The sequence below is a fragment of the Puntigrus tetrazona genome, chromosome 16 (genome assembly GCF_018831695.1).
Source record: "Puntigrus tetrazona isolate hp1 chromosome 16, ASM1883169v1, whole genome shotgun sequence".
In the NCBI taxonomy this organism is placed as follows: Eukaryota; Metazoa; Chordata; class Actinopteri; order Cypriniformes; family Cyprinidae; genus Puntigrus; species Puntigrus tetrazona.
The window spans coordinates 27791758-27802998 of NC_056714.1; the positions used below are offsets into that span (position 1 = coordinate 27791758).

Consider the following 11241-nt stretch of genomic DNA (forward strand, 5'->3'; position numbering starts at 1 on the left):
TTTTGTTCTTGCCATTGTTGCATGTCCCTCCAGCATAAGCTTATTACAACAGAAAGCTTAGAAACCTCACTAAAAGCTTGTGTGTATATCATACTTTACTACGCTCTGCACTTATGAGCCCTATCTAGAGAGTACTTGACAAACACTTTCACAGAGTGGTTCGTTTTGTTTCCCAGTGACTCTAGAGGCACATGTGCTGATAACTTAACCAAACTGTACATTAACTTTCAGTAATCTAACAAATATAAAAGAAAAAGAAACTACATTATCTACGCTACACACCTACCTATACAAATCCAAATGTGACAGAAAGGAATGTGACAGAAATGCTACAGCACCATGGACAGTACCCAACAGTCACTCTTTATATTAGGCGGCCTTTACTACTTAACTACAAAAAGTGCACTGAAGCAAATGATTAAATTAAATGTAAGTATAGTAGTTAAAGCCACTATAAAGTGGGACCATCCATGGTTTGTCACAAATTTTCCATTTATGTCACATGTATGATGCATCATGCTTGATGAGGGACTGCTGAAGAAATCTTGCAAGGCTGTCTAGTCTTATATAATGTTCATTACGTTTAGCCCTTAAGCACTGAATGGTTTATAAAACGGAACGAAATGTCAAATGCTCCCAAATCTTTTTCTGTGCAGTCATGAAAAGTAGGATATTATAGGATAAACTCTTTTGTCTAAAATACCAGAAAATTACATTATAACTGCAGTTTCTATATAATACTGATAAAGGTTATGATTAAAATACACCAAAGGTTTTGATCAACAGACATTACCACTAAAACACACCATGTAGGATAATTAATCATGTTTTTTTTGTTTATTTTGTTTATTAGTTTTTTTTTACTTAGTGGTTATATTGTATAGTCACAATTTGTCATATATGGACACAAGAAATATAGGAGAAGACAACTGGAAATGAGGTGTAACAGGCTTTATTTGTAATTTCATAGTACAGTATGTTGTGTAATACAAGACTATAAGGATTTTAACTCAGCATTATGCACAGTGATACTCACCTTTATAATTATTATTGTTACCAGGTGCTGAATACACATTTAAGTTTATCCAGTGGTTTGGCTTTAATGACAAAAAGAATAAGCTTCATTCAAAAAGGTTTTAGAGCCAATATAAAACATGAATAAATGGTCATTTTAAGACACTTACACCTTGATCATCTCGTAATCTGCCAGATTTTTTAATTTGTATTTATGATATATTATACAATGTTCAGTAACCTTTTTTAATTAATTGATAATGTGCATGTTTCGGAATTAGAAGAAGCTGATGAAATAAATAAAAACCGTTAGGAAACATAATTTCCATTCCACAAAAAACTAATCAACAAAAGAAAGAAAAAACAACTTAGTAAAGAAAAGAACAAAATAGTAAAATGATATTTTATGCAAGACTCTTAAATAAACATGCTTGCCTTTTTATTCAGTTCATGCGTAAGATTTAATTAACGTGTAACCCCTTCAAAGGGAGATTTGGCTCGTTTCTGTCTACAATTTTTTCTCCAAAATATGGTTAAGTACATATAAGAAACCTAATGCTGTGCGAACGTCCATCAAAAGAACAGACGGACACGACACATAAACACAATCTACATGAACCATAAACCTGTGTGTGAGTCCCGGTTTGACATTTATTTTTTTTATTGTGCCTTTGTATATTGTCTTAATTCCTAGCGTCACACCAGAGGTCGTAATCATTTGCAGATGATTTCACGATGTTTCGCATTAGATCAGATTTCACAGGGCGCGTGTAGCCTTACTCACTCACTTGTTTGTTTGGGATAAGTTTAGGGATGCATGTTTAAAAATGATCCTGCGCTCGAATGTCGGATAGTATTCGCACTGATAGGCTTCTTGCATTTGAAATGTTTAAATGATTCATTGCTTTGTAAATATTCCCAGTTGTTTCTTTTTCCTTCAGTTTTTGAAGCCGGTAAGCGTTTTTATTATTTAGTTTCAGTTTTGTTTGTATAGCACACCACTACTGCACGTATTAACTGAACCAGTTAAAACCAGGAAAAGAGTGAAATCATTTACAGGTTCTTTTTTTTTTATTATATATATATATATATATATATATATATATATATATATATATATATATATATATATATATATATATATATATACATGCCGACATGCCGAACAAAAATGAAATTTGATGGGTGAGTAGATTGGGAGGGTTGTAAGACTTAATGTAGACTACTTCTGGAAAAGTATGCACAACACAATATAATGTGCATAGATATAATTGGAATAAACTGTTAAAAAAAAATCTGACACTAGCCAGGATCTTTTAATTATCTTATCTGAACTGAAATTCAAATTGAAATGCATTTGAACATTTTTAGTGTTAAAATAGTGGTGGTGATGGAATAATAATGATTTTAAAGTAGAAAAATGTGCTTACCTTAAATAATGCATGAAGACAATTTATTTGAAATACAAACCACCCTGGTACTGGATTAGAACACACTGGATTAGCACAAAGCTGTTTGACACTGAATCATTCATTTATCAACTGAGAAATCAGTTTCTAATGCATTAAGTGCAGAACTACAATTGCAGATTTAAAAAACCTTTAAAACAAGGCTAGATTTTTATAATAGCTTTGACCTTATATATTTTTAATCCTGTCACTTCATACCTTTGTCCTAAATGTTTCTGCGGGAGTTATTTTCAGTTTCAGCAGGCATTTTATGTTGAGACCTCAGAAAATTCTAGCCATGACAATTAAAACGTACATCCTGTGTTTGCACCATTTTACAAACAAAACGCCCAAAAAAAGCTTTTGTGTTTCTGAACAAATATAAAATAGGCTACTTTCAGAAATGTTTCAGAAGTTGTTGGCAATTTCTCATTTTACTGGATGATTATTGCCGATTCATGCATTAAAGAGATAATTGAACAGCTCATTTTAGAGCATTTTTTTGTATTGGAAATGTCTGCCTTCTGAAATTATGATAAGGTTTTATTTATTCATAACGGTTCAACACTAGTTGGACTCTAATTCCACTGCTAAGGCTCCTTATAACTTTATTAAAGGCAGAAACTGGTGTCCTATTTGGAAACACATTGACACCATTGAAAAGGTGTCCTTTTTAACTCTGTGCCAGCATATGCAATAGATAGCTCATATTTCATTCCCCCATTTTAACGCGTTTGGTTCATTCTAACCTTTAATTAATTTTTTAAAGCTTTATTTTGATAAATAGCCCCCCATTAATAGCTTGCACCAGTTGTAACCAATGGCAGAGCTTGGCAGCTGGCCTGTTTGGAGGCTGTCTGCGCCCTCAGCTGCCTCCAGAAGTGACAGTCGGCTCTCTGTATACACTATCTGACTGTTGGAAGCCTGAAATATTTGAATGTCATTAGGGGAGGTCATCTGTGGCTCGAGGAGGGGGCTGGTCAATAGGGGTTCATATATGCCTCTGCAATGGAGCAAGTGGAGACTTGCATTATATGGTGGCCATAGGGCCCTTTTTGAGGCTCCAGGGCCATCTGTACACCAATTTAAATGGTATAGTCCAATTTGAACACCCCTCCATATTGAGCTAAAATGGAAGAGCCTCTTTTGCAGTGTTTGCTGGGAAGAAGAAGTACAGTCCGGATTGGGACTTTGGAGAGGGAGGTAGCAATCTGAAGAGGTAAGAGGAGCTGTGTTTTCTAATGGCCAGGCCACTAATGGATGGATGGGCTCATTGGGATGTACATTGGCCCTAATGCATGCCAGTGTATGGATTTTTACAGGTCTTGGCATGGTGTCTGTATAGGGTGAGGATAGATATCATGGTTAGCATAAACAAGGAAATATGGAGGCAGCTGCTAGGGGGAGCTATAACAGGGCAGGCAGCATCTGGCTGAAGTGAGCTGCTCCAAATGGGCTTCAGACTCTTTAAAATACTCACATTGGTTGGGAACACACAGGGAGATGTTGTATTGTTGTGCTCTGGCTTGATAGAGATGGTCTGCAATTGTTGTGTCTGTATTCCTTGGCTGGCTGTCCAAGGGAAGTGGCCAAGTTGACATGCAGGCAGTGCTGTGGAAAAGAAAGAGAGGAAGTGTGTAAATGATGGTGCTTGATGGATAAAACACACACCGATGTTCTGAAAGCATGTAAATCATAGATATCTATATGTATTTGTGTGATTTTGCGAGATCATTTTAACAAATTAGCTTCTCTGAGTGAACTGTTAGAGAGCTTTAAAGATGGCCGCTCCTTAGAGTGAGTGAAAGCTGGTGGGACGGGTTACTTCCTGACTCACTCGATACTCTGTGTAGGTTACCACTGTGTTCAAGTGTATAAAGCCATTTTCAAATAAAACTGCTGAGAAAATGATCATATTTGCAAGTAAACAACTAATTATCAATAGTAGTAATGGTATCGCAAACTAAAAGGAACCTTTAGGAGATCAGATTCTGGTCTGAACTGAGTGAGTGTGGAGTGTAAACACTGTAACTGAACTGTTTTTATTTGCTTGTTTTAGTTAAACCTAGAGTATTGGACTAGTTAGCGCATAGTATGGACTAGTCTCTGATTAGTAACTTTAGAGGGCCCTCGTTTAATTTTTGGCATGGACTAGTTAAAGCACAGCACAGATTATGATTATCCATTTATTTAATCTACATAGACTGTAAAACTATAACAACATTTTGCTGTAAGTTTGGCATTGGTGCAGATGACACATTAACCCTTTCAGTGATTAATCGATAATGATTCATCTTTTGATTTTATATTCTCAGGTGTCCATGCAAATGGAGGGAAGCTGAATTGTATTTAAATGAGTAATTTAGTTAATATAAATGAACCATATGATTTCCCAAAACATTGTTTTTACACAAAAGCAGATAAACTAAAGGGTTAAATGCTAAAAGAATGGAAGAATGGAAGATGTAGGTGCAACTTTGATATTCATACCCTAAAACATTTCAGCATTTAAAGGGTTAAATTTGAGTCCTCTTGGGGGCATCAGAGTAAATGAAACTCTTTCACTTTGTCACTGTTAGCAGTTTTTATCAGATATCTTAAAATGTAAATTACTGCCCCCTCTGGATGGATCAGGAAGAAGGGTCTGTGTCTCTAATGGGAAATGAAAACAGTAAAGGCATGCATTCATTCTCTCATTTAGAGCTAAAACACGTTTTTATTTTACTAAATAAATTGTTCCAGTACGCTCTCTGTACAGTCCTGTCATAGCCAACTCAATGAGCTTTAACCCCATTATAGCTACTCTCACATCACAAAGCATAATTGTTCTGTGAACTTTAATTCACAACCTCATCTCTCAAAAACTAGTACTAGTAGAACAGAACTACTCCAAAGTTTTCTCTTGTGCACAAGTGTAAACGCTAAAGTCCATCGTTGAGGACAACTGCAGTTAAAAAGTTTCATACAGCAGTCTGTAAATCAACTTTTATATGTTTATAGGTACTATAACCACACTTCTGAAGAATTAGGTTGTAGTATTACCATGAGGCTTTATTACTTATTGAGCCATAATGTACTTTGACATCAAAGAACATTGATAACATCACTGTTTATGGTGTCACTGTTTATTTACTCTAAGAAGTTGTAGTTCAGACATTTATTTGCTATGCCACCTTTCTAATCTCAGTTTCTGCTGTGTATATAATATTGCTATAATACTGTTTTTGAAATCTTATTCTTTACTGAGCCATGAAGTGATATAAAAAAAAAAGACTTGATAACCTGATAAATTGATACATCATCTTGCCATATCAACATTTTCTCTTTCTCATCCCATATTTAAAGTTTTTAATGTTTAATGTTATGTCTTATGTCTTGATTTTTTCTAAAAAAAAAAAAAAAACTGCCCTCCTCTGGATGAATAAAACAAATTGGGTAGATGTGCGTAATGTGTTCACCCAGGAACAACACTGCGATTAGCAAATCAGATTAAAATAAATAAATAAAATCAAATTTGTGAAGTTACACAAGGCTTACAATCAGTGTTAGTACATCGGTATCATTCATATATAATTAAATCTGATTTTAGGCATTACTCATAGGTAAGGTTAGGTTTAGGTGTAGAGATACGGCCAAGGCTAAATTTTTGGATTAAAATGTTGTTCCAGGGTAAACTAAATATGTCGACCCAGGAACGCATTGAACAAAATCTTTCTGGGGAAAATGTTGCTTCTCTGAAAGTGCTTTTTGAGTTTTAATAAAAACATATATTTTTAGGGTCATACTGTTAAGCTTCTGGTTAAACCGTAATATTCACATGCAAAGTTATATAATTTAGTAAGCCAGAATGTACTTTGACGTCAATAAAAAAAAAAAAAGAATCAATAATTTGACGTCACTCTGTAAACCTAACAGTATTTAGCAAATAAGTTGCGTATTTTTTTAATTGTATAACCATGTTTATACTTTTGCAGAATTATATTTCCGTAATACCTGCTTTGGAAAAGTAAATGAAAAAATATTTCTGAAAAACAATAGCATGGCGTGTTAATCATCTGATGACACCGTAACTATATCAGTAGTCATTCTTATAATTTCAAAAGATAACTGACCCAAAACATTCTGAATATGCTTTGCTTTTCCTTGAATATACTAAACGTTTTTTTTTTGTTGTTTTTTTTTACAGAACCTTGGAAAGAAAGAAAACAAGATCTCCATTTGGGAAATCCAGTTTTTCTCACTGCAACGTAAGACTTCACATTCCTGTCTTAACTGGTTAAAAGCGGCACTCATTCTTTGTTAAACAAAGTGAAAATGTGACCTTTTTCTCTAAGCATACAATGCGCGTTATTTAGTTACCCGCTGAATGAAATCTGCCGGCACTCTATTTACAAAACGAACCCACAGAAAGCCCAGCTCACAGCGTGCATCTGTCATGAACTTGACTCTTACAGCTGTTTAAATGGCGGTTGACACGCACAGTTGCCCGACAGCCTTTCCTTTCACCATATATTCATCCTTTGTTTACGCCTCAGTGGGTTTTTCTCACTTAACCAGAAAAGCCACAACAAGACATACCTGCTTCCTAAATTTTTACCTCCTCATTCAAGAAGCGAGAGTGGAATGAATAGAATATTTGATGTAATTGCTGCATTTAATTGACTGTAAGAATAGTTTTACTAACCTATCTACTAATGTCTGAGGCCTATAAACTATTTTCTCCCACATACACACGCACTATATATTTTTTTGACTCATATATTAATATTAGACTAGTCGAAGTCAGAATTTCCTCCTTTTTTTTTCTACACAGACAAAACCAAATGATCTCTTATTTACTCATCTGCCGCCTAGTTATTCATTCTTGTCTACAAGTGACAAGATCCATGAACTAGAACTCGGCAGAACAGCATTGCAGCCATTTTCCGTGCAGGGTGTGTGTGTGTGTGTGTGTTCTTCAGAAAGGGGATTGCGGAAAAGCTGCATACTTTTTTTTTCCCTTCTAAACCAATCGGCATTGCTGTTGCATGAGTCACTCCCACACCCTACCCTTATATGACAAAGAGGGGAGGGGCTGTTTCTCAGACCGGACAGTGAAATGGTGGCTGCTTGTACAAAAACAGCAGCAGCAGCAGCATTAGGAACTGAGCAGCTACAGACGCTTTTACAGGTAAGATCCGTAGCTTAGAACATTATCCTGCTTCTAGATTTACTGAACATGCATCCTGTGACGTAAATATGGAACATTTGTGCTGCTTCGTGCAACTGAATGATGCTATTCGTCCAACTCACTGTTGAGCTAATTGTGTTAGCCTGTTTACAAGGCATCCTGTCATTCATTCAGCCTAGAAACCTATTTCGTCAAACAGACAAGCTGTATGTTTGTAAAAAGCTGTAAAAACTCTCAGCATTTAGTTGGCATTTAGGAAATCTTTCCATTTATAGTAAAGGAAAACTTGAGCGAAACCACAAGTATGACATCATTCATTTTGCCATGTGGTTTAATGGGTATGTCAGGCACAACATGCTTATCAACTGCATTGTAGTATTACAAGTTTTGTTTGTTTTCCTCTGCTAACCGGTTTTTGATTAGTGTTAAATAATGAGCGAATTCGAATCAGTACTTCCTGCGAGCTTCTGAATTCTGAAAGCGCAAAGATCTGTAAATAAAATGAACGTTTGTATGGAGGTTTAGATTTAGACTTTGTATCGTTCGAAAGTCCAGATTTTTAAAAAAGATCACGTAAAAAAACTACCGCTCAGGACAGCGCAGATTCAGAACTGGACAGCAGCCTTTTAAGGTCAAAGAAAGAGAAAACATAGTCCCAATAGAAATCCTATCAGTGTCTTTTTAGCTGGAATTGAATGGTCATTAAACCTCACAAGTAACTAATTTGGAAACTACTACTTCTAGAGGATTGACTCGCAAATGATCCCAACGTAGACTGATGTTCCTAAGCTAACAACATGACAATACAATATGTTGTATATACTAATATGCATATACAATACAAAATGTGCACGAAAGTGAAATTTGAGTCAGTTTGAATTCCACTGAACTATTTTATGATTTAATTAAATGAAAGTTTACATCAATATATATTTACACCCAATATATTAGTATAGATTTATGCTCAAACAGAGAAGGCAATTGTCTTATTAGACTTTGCTAGTTGCAAAATAGTAACTGTCGCATTGTGGAATTGCCCTTTCTGTAAAGTCTACACACAGTGCTAAAGACAGCTTTCACCATTTTTTGGAGGATTTTTAAAATTGAATGTCCAAGGAAGCATGCCAGTTTGAAACCTTAATGTTCAGGAAGTGTTGAATTATCATTTATGTGCTGTTCATTAAGAACATGATTTCCTTTAATTTCAGAATCAGCCAAGACTGAAAGCCCAGAAGAACCAAAGACTCATCTATGGCAGAAAAACAGCAGATCAAAGTGACTGCGGTCAAAGTGCTGTGCTACGTGGAGAAAGTCTCCTCCTTCGCCGCCAACATTGACCCTCTCTTTGGGATTGTGACTTCAGTGGTCGGAGTGGTCAGGAAAGGCCTCGTGGACGAGGAGGACAATGAGATGGATAAGGACTTCAAACAGATCCACGAGAAGCTAGAAACCATCTCAGAGAAAAACAAGCAGACCCTGCGAAAGATTCGCATCAACGAAATCAACGAGACTTACGGTAAACACGAGGAAACTATCAAGCATCAGTACGATGCTTTTAACACCATGGTGGAAAGAGTTAAACTGGACCCTGACAATTCAGATCGTCACATGGGCGAGTTTGTGAAGATCTACGAGGGCGATGGGATGGACATGAGCTTAGATACGTATTACCGTGGATTAAAGGGCACCTCTATGTTTGGGAAGCCCATCCTGCAGGTTTACCTGGAAAGCTGCCAAAGAAACAAAAAGGTGATGGAGGCCCGCTGCTCTCACATCATCCACCTGTTCTACATCGGTCTAATGGCACTGATGGCCTACACTGCCGCCACTGAAGACGACGAGGACGAAGTGAGAGACAAATGGCACCCGAGGGTCACCGAAATTCAACAAAAGATGCTAGACGTTCTGGACCAATGCACTGAAGAGGAAAAATGAAATGGGAACATTGCACTGAATGATTGCTGAGACAATTCATTTCCGATGCTGAAAGTTTAAATGTCATCTTGAATTAGGAAATTTTAATAAATCGTGTGGGGTGTAAATGGGTGAATTTTTTTTTCTGCTTGCCAATGGACTTTTAGTTCGTAACACTGTATATGACAGTCTTTTTTTTTTAAAGTATATTAAGCATGTTTTGGTCATTATTGTGACTGAATATAGCATAAAAATATTACCAATATCATATGAGCCTTACACATTATTATGAATTATTATATAATTGTTTGCTTATGTTTTGTGGAACATTTTTTTATTCTTTGCACAATAAATTAATCTATTTTTCCTCTCAAATCCTGGCAATTTGTCTCTTTATTTGTCATTTTAAATGATCAAACGTGATTTCTGCCAGGTCAATTCAGACTGTGAGTGCAGAATGCAGATGAATATGGAAATTGCACTGATTTGCATTAAATGCAAACTTGTCGATGTTTCAGAGGCAGAATGCTTGATCAGTCTAAACTGAAAAAATATTAAGAAAACTTTCAGGTTCAGTACAAGTTAAACTCAATGAAAAACATTTATGTCATAATGCTGACCTCAATTTCCGCTTCTTTCTTTTTGGGTTAGATTTTGAATCATTTGCTTTACAATGAACGTTAATGAGGCCAGTCCTTATTTACTCTATATATTCCATGTTTTAGAAGTATTACAAGATTTGACAACATGCATGCTAGCATGATTTTAGTGTAAAATCGTTTACTACCTTTTTTTCGTATAATGTTAAAGATTTTTTTTACAACTTAGTCATCATGACAACCAAAAAAAAATTTAAATATGACTTAAACGCATTTACAGCTCAAATAATATAGATGTTTTGACAGAATTAGTATAAGAGATAAATAAAAAAGACTGTCAATTCTGCATTTAAATTCTCCAGAAATTGACCTCAAGTGCTTAACCATAACCTTATTCTTTTGCTTATTGTTTTTTAAGAAAATAAGGAACAAAATTACTAATCAACAATATATAACGAATACTGATTGAGCTTAACTAGTATTGAACCCTCTTTACATCATTTAGATACTACTATAGTTAATAATAATAGAAATATCAGTTTTACTAATATTTGAATTTTTATATTTTAAGTTTTGAAAATCATTTGGTATTAATCATATTAGGGTTTTTTTTGTTTTTGTTTTTTTTTGTAGTGCTGTCAAATGATTAATCGCATCCAAAATTTCATAATATATATGTTTGTTGATGTGTATACTTATGTACGTAAGTACACACACACATGGATGTATATATTTATAAAAAATGTGAAGTCTATATAATAAATATATTTATATATGCTATTAATTATATGAATATAAACATATTAGGGCTGTCAGTCGATTAAAATATTTAATCGTGATTAATCACATGAGGTAACTCGCAATTAATCACAAATCACGATAAAGGGATCTGAAAAGTCACTAAGTTGGCAAAACTGACAGCATTTCTATCTATGTAAATCTTTTATAAATATTACCTGAATGTGTGTATATTTAGAAATATACATATTAAATGAAATGCGATTAATCGTTTGACAATGCTATTTTTATTTTATTTATTTTAATTTGAGCTATTTCAATAATTAAAATGATAAACTAGCTAAAATAATATATGTAT

The 11241-nt window shown here is 34.8% G+C and overlaps 2 protein-coding genes across 2 annotated transcripts in view; both read left to right on the plus strand.

The window, feature by feature from the left end:
• Window positions 1-2157: 2157 nt before the first annotated feature.
• Window positions 2158-11241, plus strand: part of LOC122360174 (protein rapunzel) — a 10868-nt gene continuing 1784 nt past the window's right edge. Inside the window, exons 1-2 of the mRNA XM_043260564.1 lie at window positions 2158-3681; window positions 6649-6709. The gene's annotated coding sequence lies outside the window, so the exon portion shown is untranslated. The remainder of the gene's footprint in view (window positions 3682-6648; window positions 6710-11241) is intronic.
• Window positions 6716-10657, plus strand: rpz2 (rapunzel 2). The gene is made up of 2 exons (XM_043260566.1): window positions 6716-7632; window positions 8841-10657. Exon 2 carries the CDS (start codon window positions 8884-8886, stop codon window positions 9565-9567), a length of 684 nt encoding a protein of 227 aa, XP_043116501.1. The 5' UTR covers window positions 6716-7632; window positions 8841-8883; the 3' UTR covers window positions 9568-10657.